Source organism: Helianthus annuus, chromosome 14, assembly GCF_002127325.2.
Source record: "Helianthus annuus cultivar XRQ/B chromosome 14, HanXRQr2.0-SUNRISE, whole genome shotgun sequence".
Taxonomy (NCBI): Eukaryota; Viridiplantae; Streptophyta; class Magnoliopsida; order Asterales; family Asteraceae; genus Helianthus; species Helianthus annuus.
This window is the reverse complement of record NC_035446.2, coordinates 158169955-158191823: the sequence shown is the minus strand read 5'-3', so window position 1 is coordinate 158191823 and position 21869 is coordinate 158169955. Positions and strand designations below refer to the sequence as shown.

Genomic DNA, 21869 nt, shown 5'->3' with positions numbered 1-21869 from the left:
TCAACTTTTAGGCGATTAACGGAAATGCGTAAAAGACTCGGACAAACGATGAACCGGTCACAGAGGGTTATACCATCACGTGACCTGGTCCTAAGAGAGTCCTAAGGCATATCTATACCTCACTAAAACGGGTCAGAACTGAAGTCAATGCAAAAGTCAAACTTTTGCGACATTCGGCTCCGAACCGGGTTAATATAGCAAATGGTCGATTCAAACGAGCGCAATCAAGTTTATATACTTAATATCATGTTTTATGATCATCAAAATAGGTTCCATAGTATATATATTACAGATTATGCAAGATTCGCCAAAACGACATTCTGTTGACTTTTTGGGTGCACGTTTGACTCGACATTTGACATAGTTAGAGTGGTGATCAGTGGGAACCCTTTTAGAGGTTTATTACCCACATAATTACCAACAAATAACCATTCTTGATTCGACAATTCACTGAATCATTTGTGAGTTATCGCTAAGTCGACCGTTAGTTACGACGGATCGACTTTTAAGCTAAAACTAAGTTAAAGCTCAAATGGGAAAGGAGTGGAACACTTACTGAGGTCCTATGCACCAAGTGTGACCACTTGAGAGGAAGTTGGAGCTCCAGAAATGACCAAATGATGCAGATGATGGGGTGTGAACTTATGGTTGCAACTTAGGCTTTATATAGTGGTTTCAAGCACCACAATTGATTGACAACAAAGTCTAGCACACACCACAACTGATCAACACTTGTCCTTAGTGTTAGGGGTCGTTTAGGGGTCATTTGGAGGTGTTTAAATGCAGATCATGGCTCTTGGAAGGCTGAACAGCCAAGTTAAGCATGTTTCTGCATCTGGGCGCCTGACGCGGCCCGCATGGGGAAACCAGGCACTTTGTACGCGGGTCGCCTGAAGTTTACTAACCAGGCGCATTTAAGAGGAGGCTCGCGGCCCGCCTCAACTTACCTTGAAACTTTACGCGGGTCGCGTTAGGTTATGTTTTCAGGATTTTTAAATCCTTTGTAATCATGATCAGAATCTTGCCAAATCTTTCGCAATGATTACCGAATCTTTGTAATTAATAACCTGGCCTTTCGGAACCGAAGGGGTAACTTTGCGAATTGGTCCTCGGTTATTTACAATTAAGGGCCTCGCGTTATTTATGTGAATTATTAAGTCCTCTGGTTATTTTCAAAATTATCTGAAAGGTCTTAACTTTTATTATTGACGCTTTTAACCCCTCGTACACGGATTTGATCATAACTTTCTCGTTTTAAAACGGAACTTCGCGAGATTTATATATCATATTCTAGTGAGCGTATTTTATTGTTACGAAGCCTCGGGTTCGTTAAATGGTCACTCAGAGGTATAATTAAACATGTTGGCACAGTTAACCCCTGTAGCTTGTAATTTCTCACTTCCTTCTGCGTTCCGCTTCCGTACGATCCGTGATTTATTCGTTTGAAGGTACGAGCATCGTTTAGGGATACTATACAGTATATTTATCCTTGTTTGACATTTATAACCCTCGAATTTATATACTTTCAAGGTTTGTCAACATTAGTCCTTTATTTAATATTAATGCCACGTGTAAACTTAGGACACGTGTCGGCACATTATAGGACGCAAAAATTTCGAGGTGTTACATCCTCACCCCCTTAAAATAAATCTCGACCCGAGATTTACTCAAATAATTTGGGGTATTTTTTTTTCTTTCATCGTGGATTCAACTTCCCACGTATTTTCGGGATCTCTCCGGGCATCCCATTTAACCTTTACTATAGGCACATGTTTTCTTCTAAGCTTCTTCACCTGTCGGTCTTCAACCGACAAGGCTTCTCCACAACTTCAAGCTCTCATCTATATGCACATCTGTGTGTGGAATCACCAATGATTCATCGGCGAAGCACTTCTTGAGATTGCAGATGTGGAACACATTGTGAATTCCATTGAGCTTTTCTGGCAAGTTCAACTTGTAGGCAACTGATCCGATATGTTCAATGACCTCAAAAGTCCTATTTATCTCGGACTCAGTTTGCCCTTCTTACCGAAATGTATCACCCCCTTCCAAGGTGATACTTTGAGCAACACCTTTTCACCTACTTCGAAGTGAAAAGCTTTACGCTTTTGGGTCCGCGAAATTCTACTGCCTATTTCGGGAAACTTTGAGACGGTCACGAATCTGAACAATCTTGTTCGTCGTTTCGAACACTATCTCTGGTCCGGATAATTGGACCTCTCCCGCTTCCGCCCAACGAACAGGCGATCAACACTTCCTACCGTATAATGCCTTGAAAGGCGCAACCTTTATGCTGGTATGGTAGCTATTGTTGTGGGAGAATTTGATTAGGGGTAGGTTCTTATCCCAACTACCACCTAAATCTATAGCACACGCGCGTAGCACGTCTTCTAACGTTTGAATGGTACGCTCACTCTGACCGTCCGTCTGTGGATGGTAAACCGTACTGAAGTTCAAACGCGTGCCCAAAGATTTGCTGGAAGCTCTTCCAGAAATGTGACGTGTATCTAGTATCCCTATCGGAGATAATAGACACAGATATGCCGTGTAAGGCTACAATCTTATCAACATAAAGTTGGGCTAACATATCAGAGCTATACGTCTCCTTGATGGGTAGAAAATGAGCTGATTTAGTCAGCCTATCGACTATGACCCATATTGTATCGTTTCCTTTCCTGGTCTTGGGTAACTTGGCAATAAAATCCGTAGTTACCATCTCAGCTATGACTTGCGCATAAGTCGAGCATTTGGTAACATGAGTGGATACATACTTTATTAAGCCTATCCACCAGTAATTTGCTTTTAGATTCTGGCATCTTATGGCAGTTCTTAATTGTTGCTTAATTAGGGTTGCGGTCATTAATATATAGATAATATGAACCGTCTTTCTTATAAAACCTTCAGAATACTGAGTCAGGCTATATGAGACTATATCTTAAAGCTTATTTAATCAAGGGTTTCGATTGTTTTATAAGCAATGTGGAGCTTTTCACAATACTCCAGTCCATAGAGGGATGTTAATATTTATTAACTCTACCTGCCTTCCAGGAGGTAAGCAGGGAAACTTATGAGGATGTGGTCAAGATACGAGGAGGTTATAAAGATTTCCATATCTCAGACTCCAGTTCACCCATCATTGCTCGAGTCAATTAAGTGACATATTTATGTTATGAGTCCTCATATTCCGTTACTAGGGAATATTTATTTAGATAACTTTATTTTGGATATCTTCCTTGAATACTACTAGTCGACTCTAGTACAATATAATCATTGGGATATCTCAGGGGTTCCATGTATTAAACCTCCATACTGATCAGGCATGGAAGTAATCTATGGAACACACTAGAATACGCCAATCCTCATATGGCACTTTTATCAAACATAGTTTGGCATTCGCAGGCGATATAAGAGAGAAAAATGAAGGAAGAAAATAAAAATAACATATGTTGTTGTACTCTATGCGAAGAAAGAGGACTCTTAGATTTTTCGGAAGGATTCCTTGTCGATACTAGAAGAATAGGTTACTAAGGTTTTCTCGATGATTTATACCTTGTGGCTAATATAAAAGTTCTCTAAGATTACTGTTTATGAAGAATTTACTGGTATCCGAACCAAAATAAACTCTTAGTATTTAAATTACTGATAAAATGCCAAGGAATATACCTGTTGCCATTATTTATGGACTAGCTCAGGCGTTTTAGGCGTCTTCAATTTTAGGCTTTAATTCCTCCGCCGCATTTCCTTTGAGATTTTTAGGGCACGTAGTCTTGATGTGGCCTTTCTCATTACAGCCGAAACAGACGGCATTTTTCATGTCCTTGCAGTCCAACATTTTATGTCCCTTAGACTTGCAGATTCCACAAGTCCTGGGCTGTGATTTAGATTTTGGTTCGAACCTGCATTTCCCATAATGGCGCTTCTTGCAGGTCTCACATTCTGGTTTCTGGTCGGACTTTTGTTTGTTCTTTTTCTTGGAACTCTGGGAGTTGTCTACATCCCTTTTCCTTTTTAGTTCATCCTTTGCATCAGAGGCATGAACAAGATCCTCCTTAGGAGTAAGGAAAGGTGGTCCTAGGTAACACTTGGACCGAGCCACAAGGGGCTCCTTTAACTTTTTCACAGCCTTATTCACAGCTTTTCTAACGGCTGCGTCTATCATGGTCTGAAGAACATCCTTGGAAATTCTAAGGCTTACAATTTCAGCATCATTAGCATGCGTCGCGTCATCAATGGCGCGATTGACTGTTGTCTTATCCGAGTTTGCCATACTCGATGTGGGTTCCTAATACCAATAAAACAATTTCTTAGTCGCAATCCAACAACTGCTATTCTTCATCCTGATGGCCTTAACATATACTAACCATGGCATTTATGGACCATATTGGTTAATATAGTACTAACATTCTCAATGAATGTTATTAAATATATATTCATTATGTTTAGCCTAGGTCACGAGGGACCATTAACGGCATTTAAGGTTTGGGCCTAATTCATCATCTTGTTGACAGGGGATCAAAATGTCACATCCGTCTTTGTTATATTGATGAATTTTGGATAGCTCGAAAGCTTGCCATAAGGATATTAGAAAAGAGCGATTCCTAATAGATACAGACATCAATCTAGGATTCGTTGGAGTGTTTTCTTAAGTATTAACGACAAATTTTTCATCTCGGATTAAACGATAGGAGTTCTATCAGACGGAGACAATAATTCTCAACAATCATTATTCATTATAGAGTTATATGTGCCAGTGGTAATTAATTTCTGCATACTGTTTGATAAGGAAGGTACCTGCTATATATATATCATACTGCATTACCCCCTGGGCGTTCATCCTGAAGATTCATGCGTTTATTTTCCTGGCCTTTCCCGGCTTCTTTATAAGCTCTGGGCAGTTGGTTTTGATGTGCCCTTCCTCGTTGCAACTGTAACATGTGGCATTCTTTAACCCCTTGCAATCTAAGGTTTTGTGACCCTTGGTCTTGCAAATTCCACACAATTTAGCACGTGGGTTGATTGTACATTTTCCAAAATGTTGCTTTTTGCAGTTACTGCATTTGGGTTTGTTATCAGGCGGACTCGAGTTCTTTCCAAACTCAGAATCTTTCCCACGCTCCGAGCTTCCCTTCTTCTTCTTGTTAGTTTGATGAGAGTTCTCCTCCTCTCTTTCTCTTCTTCTCTCGCTAGAAGCCTTAACAGACTTAAATCTGATTGCATCTAAGGTGAGAGATAGGGATAAGTCCACCGCAGACCTATATGTGGTTGGCCTAGATGCTTTAACATTTCCTTTTATCTCTGGTGCTAGGCCTCCAATGAAACGCGCTATGCGTTTAGGTTCAGGGGTGACTAAATAAGGGACTAGGCGGGACATAGTGTTGAAGCTTGTCACATATGCCTGACAGTTCAAATTTTCCATGACCAAGGTCAGGAAGTCCGATTCTATCCTTTCTACCTCATGCTGAGGGCAATAGTTTTCTTTGACTAATGCAACAAATTGCCCCCAAGATAAGTTGTAGAGTAGAGCCTTCCCCGTGGCTTGGAGTGATGACCTCCACCATGCCAACGCTTCTCCTTTAAATGATTGTGAAACAAATTTCACAACATCTTGCTCCGCACAACCGCTGATGTCAACAACAGCGTCCATTTCATCAAGCCATGTCATGCAATCGATGGCCCCATTTTCTCCTGTAAAGTCTCTGGGCTTGCAGGAGACAAAATATTTATATGAACAGGTCTTAACTGATGCCTCTTGATGAAACACAACTTGTCTAGACGGAATACTCCTTTGATTTGACAAGTCATGAACATCGTCCTCCCTTGACTCATGCGTTTTAGGAGGGGGCTTACTACAAGCCATAGATAGAGTCTTGGAGTGGGTATCATTTGGTTCATCATACTGTCGATCAAGAGCTTGAGTAACAGCATAATCTATTATTCCCTGCAGTTCTGCTCCAGTTACATTAATTCTGGTAGCATCATTGTTGCCCTTCAAGTGACTGTTAGCTTCATCTAATCCAGCCATGTAGCTTGATTGCTACATAAATATTAACAATGATTTATTCAGAGATTATTATGGAATCATCATCTTTGACGATTTATCAACCATGGTAATATAAACCATATTGGTTAACTTGTTAGTTATATTTAATTAGTATTTTCCATTTTAATTTATCCTAGTTATAAAACATTAAGGATATTGAAGTGGCGCATAAGGCCTAGTCACAAGGACAATTCTAAATTTTTGTAAGCCATGATTTCAGAGAATCGAGGCATTTAAGGTTTGAATCACGTTCATTACCTTCTCTTGACAGGGAGTTGTAGACTTCAACTGTCTTTTGTCTTTTAGGACAATAGGTATAGCCCGTGGGCATTTCCCTTCTGAGGGATGGTTATAATATGATCATCTTCTCAGATGCTATTAGTCGAGATCGTATGGATCCTACCGACCATTATGCTTGGACCTGGTCCACCACTTTCAGGAGGTCACAGACCACCACTGTCGTTGTCTTATCGAACAACAAGTTTAGCCCGTAGGCACTTCATTACTATCGGATGTTTATAACGTGATCATCTTATAGGATGACACAAGCCATGATCTCAAGATCACTAGGCTAGATAAGAAAATTGGAAGAATCCAATATAAGGATGACTGCTGTGATTTTATCGAATCACATTTGTCAGGAGTGCTAACACGTTTTTAGGTGTTAACAAGGATTTGAATCCCTTGGGTAGGTTTCACCCTCTTGGCCGCGTAGGCTAGATTTCACCTTTAAGATTCCTTTTAAAAATGCCTACTGGCAGGGAAGGAAGGATATTTATTTTTATTTAGGATTTTATCATAAATCCTAATTTATAATTTAATATTAGCGCAAATGGCCTAGTTGCGTAGACAAGTTTTATAAGCCATGATCATCTGGGATCGAGGCATTTAGTAGTAGCACAAAAGGCTTAGTCACACGGACAAGTTTAATTTATAAGCCATGATCGTCTGGGATCGAGGCATTTAGTAATAGCACAAAAGGCTTAGTCTCGTGGACAAGTTTAATTTATAAGCCATGATCGTCTGGGATCGAGGTATTTAATAATAGCACAAAAGGCTTAGTCTCGTGGACAAGTTTAATTTATAAGCCATGATCGTCTGGGATCGAGGCATTTAATAATAGCACAAAAGGCTTAGTCTCGTGGACAAGTTTAATTTATAAGCCATGATCGTCTGGGATCGAGGCATTTAATAATAGCACAAAAGGCTTAGTCTCGTGGACAAGTTTAATTTATAAGCCATGATCGTCTGGGATCGAGGCATTTAATAATAGCACAAAAGGCTTAGTCACACGGACATATATAATTTATATGTTATGATTTCAGAGAATCAAAGTATTTGAGGTTTGAACCTAGTTCATTACCTTTTTCTGACAGGGAGTCATAGACCACCACTGCCTTTTGTCTTATATGAAAATTTGCATGGCCCGTAAGGACTGAAGGATAATTATGTCCTTATAGGGACTAATAAGAAAACGATTTTTAATAAGAGGAGTTTCTTCTTTATTATTATTTTTGACTGCATTCTCCTCGGGTGTTCGTTTCATTTTAGTTGCGGTACGAAGCTCCGCATCTCAGGACCCCGGGTATGGAGAACTCCTATTACGGCTTCTTCTCTTGGCGACGTATCCAATATATAAAAATAATTGGAAGCAATAAATTTCAGATTAGAGTCGGGAGTAATCCTATGTTAAGTCTAGACTCAAGTATGTGCAATTGTGTCACTGAGATTAAACACATTAGGATAGTGTTTAATTCACTCAATGTTGGCTCTGATACCAACCTGTCACACCCCGATTTCCACGTGTCTCACCAGTGGGCCCGGTGGGGGATTACCGTGACGATGTTGGCAACAATATAGTCAAACCACACAATTATATAATGCACAGCGGAAGCTTAAAGATAAATATATACTTCAACCTCTGGTTGTAATATCAAATGTATTACAGAAGTCGAATATATCCACAGCGGATCAAAATAATAATAAAATATTGTTCCATCAGATACTGCAATCAAGCTTGCGAGACTTATCACGACGCTAGGGAGCTAATACCAGCCAATTTACGTTTAGGTACCTGCACTTAATCTTTTTGGGGAAAATACGTCAGTTTACACTGGTAAATACATTCAACCGACTCCTTTGAAAAGAGTTGGGAAAATTGATTTGAATGCACAAGGCACAAAATATTTTGACACGTTGATTAAAATGCCCAAAGGCAAAATTAATCTTTTATACTTGGGACAATTTTGTTAATAAAAATCTTGTATCCGATTTACATGGTTGTCCAACATTTAGGGCCGGTGATTATACAATACAAGCCGGACAAGATTAATCGACACACCACAAATATAATCTCACAAGAAGAATACTCTCACGAGTGAGTATACGTTATACATATGCAACAGGAGGTGTTTTGCCTACACCTTGTGCTTACGTCGTGGCCATTCACTTTTTAAAATGAGCCAAGGATATCCAGGACACGGTCATTAACCCCCAACGTTATTTGTTATCAATCAACACAGATTAAAACGGGATTATGCAATTTAATCATCTCCGATTAAAAGGTTTCTACACCCGACCAAGCGGTATATTTAAAATACCGTATCCCAAGCCCGTATAAGGGAAAATAAGTTAAAAGTATTTACCTTTGCAATGTATATTCCTTAATCAATTAAATCACCGATATCTTTTACTGGGGCTCCTTATTCTGGAACGAATTTCAAAATAACCTATTAGAATCCTAACGGGTCTTTATATTAGCCGTAGCCTAGACCGGTTGGTTTCAAAAGATAGATACGGTTAAATCGCGCGGAAAGGCGAAAACCGTGAATGGAATGTGATTCTGACCCAACAAGTCTGGAGACTTGTTTTATATGGGTTTAATATTCACATTCTGGATTTCGGGGTCGAAATGATATGGTTTGACCCGTATCGACTAATTTATGTAAACTAGTTACATAAGCCGAACCGTGCACGCAATAGGCGTAACGGGTAACCGTGAGAGTCCTACGCTTGCCTCCTAAGTCAATATACCTTAAAGAGGTTGCGGTATCATTAGGATACCTTCCGTGATGCCCGTAACGAGTTTAAGTTAACATTATGCCCCGTAGGGGTTTTTCGGTCATTTTAAAGACTTTTAAAGAGCTTTTCGAGTTCTACAGGAAATCTGAGTTTCCCGAACAGTTTATAAAGTCTAAAATACTTTATTTATTATTTAAAATTAGTAGCAACTGGAATCGGGTCAAAAGACCTTGTAGAACTCATTTTATGGCCAAAAAGGGCATATTCGGTATTTACCGAACCGTAGCCATAACCGCAGGTTATGAGCGAGGTAAAATTTATTAAAAATCTTTAAAATTCCCAAAATATTATTTTAATACAGTGGGTAGAAGTTTTGGTGACGAAATCTTGGTTTAGATAGGTGTTATGCTAATTGCGCCGTTTATTACAAAAGTTTAGTTTTATTGCGCTATTTAGCATAACTCCTATTCTAGACCTCGGATTGACGTGAGACTTTAAGGACATGCTTATAATTTAGTGAGCAAGGTTATGGTCCGTTCACGTGTCCGAAATACTCGTTTTATTTTAAAAAGGGCGTTACGGTCAACTTTTAGGCGATTAACGGAAATGCGTAAAAGACTCGGACAAACGATGAACCGGTCACAGAGGGTTATACCATCACGTGACCTGGTCCTAATAGAGTCCTAAGGCATATCTATACCTCACTAAAACGGGTCAGAACTGAAGTCAATGCAAAAGTCAAACTTTTGCGACATTCGGCTCCGAACCGGGTTAATATAGCAAATGGTCGATTCAAACGAGCGCAATCAAGTTTATATACTTAATATCATGTTTTATGATCATCAAAATAGGTTCCATAGTATATATATTACAGATTATGCAAGATTCGCCAAAACGACATTCTGTTGACTTTTTGGGTGCACGTTTGACTCGACATTTGACATAGTTAGAGTGGTGATCAGTGGGAACCCTTTTAGAGGTTTATTACCCACATAATTACCAACAAATAACCATTCTTGATTCGACAATTCACTGAATCATTTGTGAGTTATCGCTAAGTCGACCGTTAGTTACGACGGATCGACTTTTAAGCTAAAACTAAGTTAAAGCTCAAATGGGAAAGGAGTGGAACACTTACTGAGGTCCTATGCACCAAGTGTGACCACTTGAGAGGAAGTTGGAGCTCCAGAAATGACCAAATGATGCAGATGATGGGGTGTGAACTTATGGTTGCAACTTAGGCTTTATATAGTGGTTTCAAGCACCACAATTGATTGACAACAAAGTCTAGCACACACCACAACTGATCAACACTTGTCCTTAGTGTTAGGGGTCGTTTAGGGGTCATTTGGAGGTGTTTAAATGCAGATCATGGCTCTTGGAAGGCTGAACAGCCAAGTTAAGCATGTTTCTGCATCTGGGCGCCTGACGCGGCCCGCATGGGGAAACCAGGCACTTTGTACGCGGGTCGCCTGAAGTTTACTAACCAGGCGCATTTAAGAGGAGGCTCGCGGCCCGCCTCAACTTACCTTGAAACTTTACGCGGGTCGCGTTAGGTTATGTTTTCAGGATTTTTAAATCCTTTGTAATCATGATCAGAATCTTGCCAAATCTTTCGCAATGATTACCGAATCTTTGTAATTAATAACCTGGCCTTTCGGAACCGAAGGGGTAACTTTGCGAATTGGTCCTCGGTTATTTACAATTAAGGGCCTCGCGTTATTTATGTGAATTATTAAGTCCTCTGGTTATTTTCAATATTATCTGAAAGGTCTTAACTTTTATTATTGACGCTTTTAACCCCTCGTACACGGATTTGATCATAACTTTCTCGTTTTAAAACGGAACTTCGCGAGATTTATATATCATATTCTAGTGAGCGTATTTTATTGTTACGAAGCCTCGGGTTCGTTAAATGGTCACTCAGAGGTATAATTAAACATGTTGGCACAGTTAACCCCTGTAGCTTGTAATTTCTCACTTCCTTCTGCGTTCCGCTTCCGTACGATCCGTGATTTATTCGTTTGAAGGTACGAGCATCGTTTAGGGATACTATACAGTATATTTATCCTTGTTTGACATTTATAACCCTCGAATTTATATACTTTCAAGGTTTGTCAACATTAGTCCTTTATTTAATATTAATGCCACGTGTAAACTTAGGACACGTGTCGGCACATTATAGGACGCAAAAATTTCGAGGTGTTACATGGATTCCTTGACTATTCACGACGTGATCCAGAAACTAAACTTCCTCTAACCAGAATTCGCACTTGGAGAATTTGGCATAGAGTCGGTTCCCCTGAAGTAACTCGAGAACCAAACGTAGATGTTGCGCGTGTTCGGCTTTCGATCTGGAATAGATCAAGACATCGTAGATGAATACGATGACGAAACGGTCGAGATAAGGCTTACACACGCGATTCATCAGATCCATTAAAACCGCGGGTGCGTTGGTTAAACCAAAAGGCATAACAACAAACTCATAGTGGCCGTAACGAGTGCGAAAAGCGGTTTTGGGTATATCTTCTTCCTGGATGCGTAATTGATGATAGCCTGAACGTAGGTCGATCTTCGAGAAACACGTAGCACCTTGCAGTTGATCAAACAAATCGTCGATGCGGGGCAGGGGGTAACGGTTCTTGATGGTTAACTTATTCAATTCCCGGTAGTCGATACACATCCTGAACGATCCATCCTTCTTTTTGACGAAAAGGACTGGTGCGCCCCAAGGAGAGGTGCTCGGGCGAATAAAGCCTTTTTCAAGTAATTCCTGGAGTTGGTTCGAGAGTTCCTGCATTTCGGATGGCGCGAGTCGATAAGGGGCTTTGGCTACGGGGTTAGCTCCAGGAATGAGGTCGATACGGAAGTCGATATCACGACTTGGCGGCAGTCCAGGAAGATCATCAGGGAACACCTGAGGAAATTCACGAAACACGGGAACGTCTTTCACCTCTGTCTTCCTTTTCTTTTCCTTCTCCGCTACTACAATGTTGGCCAAGAAAGCTCTGTATTCCTTACGGAGATACTTGCTAGCCTGGACACACGACATGAGCTTGAGACCTTTCGAAGCAGTTTCGCCATAGACACACAATAAATCACCATTCGCGAGCGAGAATCGAATCATCTTGTCAAAGCACACAACTTCAGCATGGTTTTCGCGAAGAAAGTCCATGCCTACTATGACGTCAAAACTTACGAGCTGCATCGGAATGAGGTCGATTGGAAAAATGTGATTGTTGAGCTCGAGAGTACAATCACGAAGAATAGAATTAACGGCGACAGTTCTTCCAGTAGCGATTTCAACTTCGTATGACGAGGGGAGATAAGAGTGCTTACGACTAAGGAGCTTCTCGAATTCAAACGACACAAAGTAGTTGTCGACTCCAGTATCAAACAAACACGATGCATAAATACTATTCACAAGGAACGTACCATTAACCACGTTGTTGTCAGCCTGGGCTTGGCGAGCATTGATGTTGAAGGTTCTGGCGCGTGCTGCTTGTTGCTGCTGCTGAGGCTGCTGCTGCTGCTGGGGCTCTTGCTTCACCACCCTGTTCGGGCACATGTTTGCAAAATGGTTAGGATCACCACATGCAAAGCAGACTCGAGCATTGATCGCGGGTTCCTGAGCCGCTTGTTGGCCTTGCGGGGCTGGGAGTAGAGCTTGATGAGCAGTGGCTTGAACTGGGGCTTGACAAGGACCATAGCGACAATTGGCAGTAAAATGGCCGTATAAATTGAAATGAGCGCAGAAACGACAGGAAAGACCCACCGGATGATGATATGAGCATGTCGGGCAGAGCGGGTGGGGACCTGTGTAAGCACGCTTTGCTGGCGGCGCTTGAGCAACTGGTGCTGGTCGATGATGAGACTGCTGCTGAGCCGGTACGGCTTGCAGAGGAGCAGTAGTGGTAGTGACAGCACACTTCTTATTGCTGGAGCTGTTGTTGTTGTTGTGCTTCTTCCTGCGGCGTGATGACTTTGATGGTTGAGCAGTGGCGGTTTCGGCGGTCGATGTAGTGGTGGCTTGATGCAGAGACTTGGAGGGCTTATCCCAGAAACCAGCTTTTACTCGCTTGTCGTTGATCTCGGCGGCAAGCAAGTAAGTCTCTTCAATTGATGATGTCTTCGCGGCGTGAACAAAATCGGCAACACAATCGGGTAGAGCTCGAATGCACTTCTTGATGGCCATGTCTGACGTCTTGACTTGATCGGGATAAATGATGCTGAGCTGTTTAAAGCGAGCAGTTAGGGCTGCGTTATCACCATCCTTCTGCTTAATGTTCCAAAACTCGTCCTCCAGCTTTTGGCGTTCATGGGGAGGGCAGAATTCGTCCATCATAATGGCTTTCAGCTCCTTCCATGTCAGCTCATAAGCTGCATCATTCCCGCATTTGTTTCGCTCGGCCGTCCACCAGTCTAGAGCTCGGGACTGGAAGACGCCAGTTGCGTTTAGGGTATGGAGATTTTCTAGACAACCGCTTTGGCGCAGAGTGACTTCGATGGAATCAAACCATTGAAACATAGCTGTCGGGCCATCTTCTCCGGTGAATTCCTTTGGTCCGCATGCCTTGAACTGTTTAAAGCTGAAAACAGTCTTGGTAGCATCTTTGGGAGCTTCAGTTCTCGACTCCCCGGAAGATTTGCTGACATTTTCATAGACATCGCTCACAGCCTTAGCTACTTGTTTGGCGATGATAGCAGCAAGACGTCTGTCTCTCTTTTCTTGGCGGGTAAGTGGGGTTCGGTGTCCGGAAGACGACATGGTCTGCAACAGACATCATCGTAGGTCTCTGACACATCAAAATCGAATCTCGCCTCACACGTCTACTACTTACTAAAACTCAGGAACACGTCGAAACACGTATCGCATAAACACATAAGCACATAACCACAGATTCACGTAGTCACAGAAGCACATAAGCACGTAGGCACGTAGCGCACAGAGACATACAAACACAGAAGCACATACACATTTAATCACAGATGCAGTCAGAATACAGAAACCTATCATTCAAAGCTCGCGTGTCGATTGCGTATAGTATTTCGAATAGTATAACATATCGAGTAGTATAGTATAATCGTATGGCATGTCGAGTATAGTATAAGCGTATATCGTATCATAATGCCGTCTACATTATAGCGACTTGTTACCGTTTTGAGATAGAAGAGCAATGCGAGTCGTGTGTGTCGATCGAAGTGATAGCAAAATCGAAAAATTTTCCAAAATTAAACACATAAACAGATAAACATACTTAAAACACATAAAATCAAAGAATTTTCAGAGTCAGCAGTTGCGGGCTCAGAATCGAAACACATAAAAATCGAGAAGTAGATTGTCTGCGGCTATTAGACATCGACTACCCAAAGCGATTCGACTATTCTCAGTAGAGTTGTCGTCACATTTCGACTTTCGGGATCGTGTTTCCGCCTCGACTCTTGGGCATTCAGCACGTATTCCCTAGGTCATACTCGTGAGTTCAGGTCGTTGGAGTCCGTCGAGACCTTGGTGAGATAAATAAAAGTCGGAACAAGTTGTCAAGGTTAGGGTTTCACCCCTAGCTTAGCAACTTCTTCCTTGTTCTAGTAAAGTTGAGGAGATTATTCATCAAAATATGGATTTCACTCCTGATTTGGTATAATCTCCCGTTGGACAAGCGTTCGTTATTGAGAAAGCATAATGAAGAGATCATTGATAAGTTGATAAAACAGCATTGATCCAGCAATTTAGTCGAGAGTTTGCGGTTTTCACACCTAATCTTGACTAAATCACCTTCTCATTTTTGAAAATTCGAGTGCGGTGATGATGAGAATTAGCAGGATATATAGCACATAAGCTTGGTTTGTTGGTTCCTAACTATAGTCTAGGTCTCTAAGACATCGACACGAACTAGGTCGAGTCTAGCCTAATTCCCTATAGTTGTGGCTCTGATACCAATCTGTCACACCCCAACCGATGGCGGAATCATCAGGGCATGGCACTGAGCGAAACAGATTGTCCAGAAGTTTCCATAACAACTATCATTACCATTCAATTTATATAATACGTCCCATACCGTACCTCAAATAGCAACCAAATTGTTACAGATAACATCTAGTCAAATATTCTGTTCTGACAACTCAGATTTAAATATAAATATTGTTTATCTATGTCTAGAGACTCGATCTGCAAGATCTTCAGACAACTATGCTCTAAACTCCTATTCTAGCTTCGCCTTCCTAGCAGATAAGCATCTTAAACACCTGTCACATAAGTTAAAATAAAGTCAACACATAAAATGTAAAGGTGAGCATACAAGTTTGATAATAGCATAATAGAGTTCGAAATAGTTTACGCATAACCAGCACGTACACAGAGGAAAACAAAGCATGTTAATTATCGACATGGATCTATCGATACCATTGACTGCGGGTTGACTGCCCGAGGCAGTTCGTAATACATGATTACCACCGTAATCCATGCAAGTAATTGTCCTTAACAACCCCCGTGTGAACGGGTGCTGAGTCCAAACTATAGTACTATCGTCGTTAAGGCAGGTAGACAACATTCCACGTGTAAACATAACAACAAGCATTCATTTAGTCACGTAATATATGCGGTAATGGTTAGCGTTTAAAGTATTCGAGTAGTGTGTTCGATTGTGATTTAGAATAGGTAACGTATGTAACACCCAAAAGTGCTAAAGCAAAAAGGGTTCGAGTATACTCACAGTGATTGATGGATTGAAGGGAGCACTTGAGAGTAGGGTTAGCCTGAATAGTTCGATAGCATAACGATAAGCAACGCGTAAAACGGAAAACAAATGTCAGAGGGTCGGACAGCTGGTCGATCGGACGGTTTTCCGATCGAACGGCTTGACCGTTCGGATTGGCATTCCGTTCGGACAGCCTGTCCGGTCGGTCGGTAGGCCGATCGGATGGCTGTTCGAATGGATTGTTTCTTCCTTTGAGAAGGATGTGTTTGTGTATGATGGTTTGACTTTTGAAGTTTTCGTTGTAGCATTTGAAAACATTGAAGTATCTTTACCTTTCAGGTCGGTCGATCGGACGGTTGTTCGTTCGGCCGGCTAACCGATCGGTTAGGTACTTCAGCAAACAAGTTCTTATCAGGGTGTCACCTGATCGGACGGCTGTTCGATCGGGTGGCACTCCTAGTGCATTGAACACGTTGAAAATCGACTAAGTGTTGAAGTACAGTATCTCATGATTCGAAGAGTAATCCAATCGGACGGTAGTCCGATCGAACAGCAGTTCGTTCAATACTAGACTTCAATGAATTGTTCAAGTGTGGGACCATGTGCTAGCCGATCGGCTGGACTGGTCGATCGGCTGACTGTCCGATCGGCTGGCTGTCCGTTCAGACAGCAGTCCGATCGGTCAGCATCCTGACCTGATCAGCCTGTTCGTCTAACACTTGGCTGTTCTGATTGTTTGTTGTTATATCGAGGTGTTTTGACCACAAGTTGAACCATAGAACCCTCGTTCTTACTTGTTCCTCCTGATCGGACAGGAATCACCCATATCCGGCCGGTGAACTGTTCGGAACGGAGTTTAACGTTTAACCCGAAATCGGTGAACCTCATGGATAGAATCCAGATCTTGAGTCATGCAACCACCGGAATGATTTGCAAGTCGGTACAAGTCCCGTTTCTATCAGTTTTGAAGGCATTGAGTGTAAAAGAGTTGAAAGAAAGTTGGAAAACCATCTTTCAATCCTTTTTCACCGTGTAAATGTTTAGATCTATGAAGGATCCTTGTTTGTTTATATGGAAATCGGCTAGATCCAAGTTATTCTTGATGGATTGAAGCCAAAACATGAAGTTCTTCAAGAACACCATGATGACATCATCCTAGAACACTTGAATCTTGATGATTTCACGGTTAGAAATCAAGATTCGAAAGATAGAAAGGTGTAGGAGTGTGTATAGGTCAAGAAAGTACAAGATTTAGGATGAAACCTTACCGGAATCGAGAGAAATCTGAGAAAAAGGATGAGAGCACGAGCTGGTCGGTCAGAGCTTTCCAAAAGTGGTAAGTATGACAATGACAGTGGTATTTATAGGCTGCCAAAAGAGGAAAGGGCTGGCCGATCGGCCAGGCATCCCGATCGGACAGCAGTCCGATCGGCTGGGCTGTTCGATCGGCCGAGAGCCTGATTGTTCAGCTGCCTGATTCGAATGTTCGGTGCGACGATTTTTGATATTTCGATTTCAATTGCGATTGATGAGAATACGATAGAGTTTCCTATTCAAATTACTTTTAATCCCAACCACTATATCTAACATACAATCATTTATATCTCGCGCTATCTCTTTTCTACCAATTATCATGATTCGATTTCGATTGAGTTCGATTGAGCTTCGAGTTTCGATTCGATTGATCACCACATATAACATAAATAAACATGCACAAGTAACACATAAGACACACACACGTATATTAACCCCAAAATTCACGTAATTCGAGTCTCGAGTTCGATGATGATTAGATTAGTTCGATTACTGATTAATTGACTTTATCGCATTGTTACTTCCTATTATTCACAGTCGTAAAGCGGTTTCACGTTGATAAATAAACTTCGATTAATTCGATTGTAATTAGTTACTCCACATAATACAACTATCATAAAAACATAAAAAAGACTAACTACGGTCAAAGGAGTCAACCTTGACTTTGACTTTGACTTTCGGTAACACGGGGTGTTACAATGTGATTGTTTGTCTAATGTCAGTCAATATTGTAAGACGCCACGCCTGCACGAAGGTTGAATTCCAACCACGACAGCTCAAAAAATCAGCTAATTCTTTTTGTTATGTAAGCTTATTTGCTAATTAAGCATAAAAATGCACATTTAACATGTTGGTGGTTGTTTTTGATTTGCGAGACTCAGATCAACCATCTAAGAGGCCTAGCAAAGGCACCCTCATAGACAAACTTGGGTGGGATGGCAGTCAAGAGCAAGGAACAATCAACTAATTCTTTTTGTTCAAATGATGTTGACCGCCTACTAATTATAAGTCGTATATACAAGCAGCGCAACACATCAGCCATGTAAAACATGTAATTAATGGTTGAATGTTAATGACACTAATTGGTATGCCTAGACATACCATTTCTTGATGGTTGCGTATGTTAAAGCACCATGATAACTTAATGGTTCTCAGTTAGCATAACGAATTCTCGCCAAAGTGAGACCAACATCTAATGTCGCGCAACGCACGAACGGTGGAATACCCCTAGTTATATTTTATTAGAACACTTTAGGAATATTAGGGCATGTTTGGCTAAGCTTATTTTACCTAAAAAGGACTTTTTGTGAAAATGACTTATGACTTTTTGAAAAAGAGTTTTTTTTTTATTTTTTTAAAGTGTTTAGATTAGCTTATAGGGTGTGAAAAGCCAATATGTCAATAAGTTGTTTTTTTTTAAAAAGTGTTTGGCTTAGCTTATTGATGTAAAATGACTAAAAGCTAATAAGTCAATAAGTTGATTCAAAGTCACAACATCCTAAATTCTCAAAAATGACTTTTTCTCCTATACAAAAAGTCATTTTAAAAAGTTCTTTTAGTTTTGCCAAACACAAAATCTCCTTATTAGATTTTTGAAAAAGCTAATAAGTCTACAAGTTAGTTTAAAAAGCTTAGCCAAACATGCCCTTAGAAGGTCTTCGTATCGTGTTAGACTATATATGTATATGAGGTTTGTGATTTTACTATTTAACAATATTTATGAAGTTTGAAACTTCAGATTTAAAGTTTTGTTACAAAAATATTTTACCAGACCTATGAATCTTATTACATGAAATGTAGCTAAGCGTCAAGACCAGGGGCAAATATATAGCTTGAGATAACGGGTAGCCCCTGCTACCCCTTGACGTTTTGGCGGTAGTATAAATTTTGAATAATTTGACTTTTTTTCGATTTCGCTGGCTCTATAGAAAAGAAAATTTTAAAACGTTGCCCCTTGACGTTTTTTCTAGATCCGCCACTGGTCAAGACCAGTTGGCTGCTGGGTGGTTTTAAAATGCAATTCGACTTGACACTCTTAAATGCAAGTCGACTGTGAATTTGAAACTGGTTGGTTACGACATAAACAACCACTTTGTTCTTACCCCACACTTAAAGTTGTGTAATTAGAACACGACTCACCTAACCCATCAATTGAAACAAGTCAAAGGAGTTATTGGATTGTAATCAAGTTGCAAGCATGTTAAACGGGTTGACAAGTTGCGATAAATGGGTTGTAAATGGGTTAGCGGGTTGAGATGAGGTACAAAAAGGTTTTTGTATTACTTTGTAATTTAATGTTTACATAAGTAATTAAACGTTTCTTTCATTTTAAGGTTTATTATGTCAACACTGTTAAATAATATAATTTACTTTGAGTAATCCATGTAATACACGAGTACTTAAACTTGTATTGTAAAAAAAGCCCGTGTTGTGACGTAAAAGAAACCTTTAGGATCTGTTTGGTATGAGACAATAGAATGGATAAGGGAATGGAATTGACGAGGTAATGGAATGGTCAACGGAATGAAATGGATTATTCCATTCCATTGTGATGTTTGGTTACTCATATGTGAACAAAATGAATCATTACTTTGTACTATTTGGTAGACAAAAAAAGATGAAGTGACGAAATACAATTGTATAAAAAACGACAAATATATAATTGCCTAAATAATAATAATAATAATAATAATAATAATCAAAATAATAATAATTTTAATAATATATTAATGCTAAAAAAATTAATAGTAAAATCTTTGATATATATTAATATTAGTATTAATAAAATAATAATAATATATCTTTTTTCATTCCTTCATGGAATGAAAAAAACAGTCTCTTATCAAGGAATAAAAATTGTTATATTTTTTACATTCATTTGGAATGCTCCATTCCATTACCACATGATAACCATACGATTCTGTTTGGTATGGGGTAATAGAATAGACGAAGAAATGGAATGGACGAGGGAATGCGATGGATCATTACCATTTCATATCTTGTTTGGTTACCATGTGTGAATGGAATGAATTATTATTGTATATTGTTTGGTGGCAAGAAAAACGAAGGAATAAAATTAGCGGTGAGTGGTGGTGGTGGTGGTCGATGGTAGTGATTGTGGGTGGTTATAGGTGGCGGTGGTGGGTGGCGGCGGCGATGGGTGGTGGTGGTGTCGGCGAATGGCGGTGCGGCTACGATGACGAGTGGCGGTGGCGGCGATGGCGGCCGTTGGTGGTGGATGGCGGCGGAAGTGGGTGGCAGCAGCGACGGTGGTGGCATCGACGATGGTGGTGGGTGGCGGCGGTGAGTGGCGTTGGCGGTTGGTGGTAACGGTGGCGGGTGATTCGCAGCGACGGTGGCTGTCGGGGTGGCGGGTTGCGGGTGGCGGTGGTGGTGGGTTGTGGTGTTGTTGATGAATGGTGTAAGAGGGGATGAAATGAAAAAAAAAACATGGGGTGGATGTAATGATTTTGAGAAATGCCTTTTGGAATGGATGATTCCATTAACCAACCAAACACCCTTCCTTGATTCCCTCATAATCGTGGTTAAAGATAAACATGATTCAGTTAGATTGATATATGGTTTATGAAAATGATATTTTAAATTAAAGATAAACATGACTCAGTCATATTGTGACAAGAATTCGTCATCATCTCCTCAGGACTTGAGCACCTCGTTTCACTGCCGTGAAAACGTTGGATCCATGGCGAATGAAGAGGCGAACATTGGTATAGGTGATCATGACGTTATTTACAACATACTTTCTCGACTTCCCGGTAAGCCATTACTACGGTTCAGACGCGTGTCAAAACATTGGAATCGTCTAATTTCTGATCCCTATTTCATGAAGTTGAGATCACGTCGAGTGATCCTTTTGACATACACAAGGCCTCTAGTTGTTATAGACGACAACGACGAGAATACATATTATGTGACAAGAATTCGTCATCATTTACAACATACTCGCGTTTCTATTGTTGGAACATTCAATGGCATTGCACTTTTAGCTCTTTATGATTATACGTGGTTAGAATATTGTCAGTTGATCCTATACAATCCCTTAACCTGTGCATCAAAGAAACTTGTGTCTATGGGTGAACCTTATAAACCACTAGATGGCTATGTATTTGGATTTGGCTATGGTGCGACTACTGATAACTTAAAGATTGTTAGATTTGATGTTTTTAGGCATTTAAAGCAGGAAGTGTTCAAGTATGACGTCTTTGATCTTAAAACTAGTTCGTGGAGCAAGCCGCCACAATACCTGACTGAAGATTTTATCTTTACCGGTGATAAAGTGGGTAGGTTTCTAAATGGCGTTTTGTATTGGATGATTACAGAACCGTGTTACCGGATCTTGGCTCTCAATGTTAAGGAGATGGTATTTTGGAAGACGAAAGTACCTTATGAACTCATGTACACTTGGCCTCTTTTGGGGTCCATAGACGGATGCCTTTGCATGATTAACAGCGGCATTGATGTCGGTAGATACGATTTGTGGGTGAGTAAAGACCAAGGCGGTGTTGAGATCTCATGGTTGAAAGCACACTCTTTCACAATCCGTTTGGAACCTCACTTAAGAAACAACTTGTTCCTTTTTTACATTCTAGGTAACGGTAAAATTCTAATCGCAGATACTTCATCCACGCTACTCGTTATGTATGACATGTTTAAAGATTCATATAAGACTATTGATTTGGAAAGTTGCCGGGGTTATGGGCTCCATACTATACTCCCCATCGAGTACGTGGAAAGTTTAGTTTCACCTTCTGATATGTGTTAGTTTTATCTAACAC

The 21869-nt window shown here is 40.5% G+C and overlaps 1 protein-coding gene across 1 annotated transcript; it reads left to right on the top strand.

The window, feature by feature from the left end:
• The first annotated feature begins 20689 nt into the window (after positions 1 to 20689).
• On the top strand, positions 20690 to 21856 carry LOC110907698 (putative F-box protein At3g17490). Its single transcript, XM_022152642.2, has one exon. The coding sequence runs from the start codon at positions 20690 to 20692 to the stop codon at positions 21854 to 21856; it is 1167 nt and encodes a 388-aa protein (XP_022008334.1).
• The last annotated feature ends 13 nt before the right edge of the window (positions 21857 to 21869 follow it).

Bases quoted from the DNA above. Each gene is read 5' to 3' on its own strand.
- LOC110907698 (XM_022152642.2), top strand. From the start codon at position 20,690: ATGACTCAGTCATATTGTGACAAGAATTCGTCATCATCTCCTCAGGAC.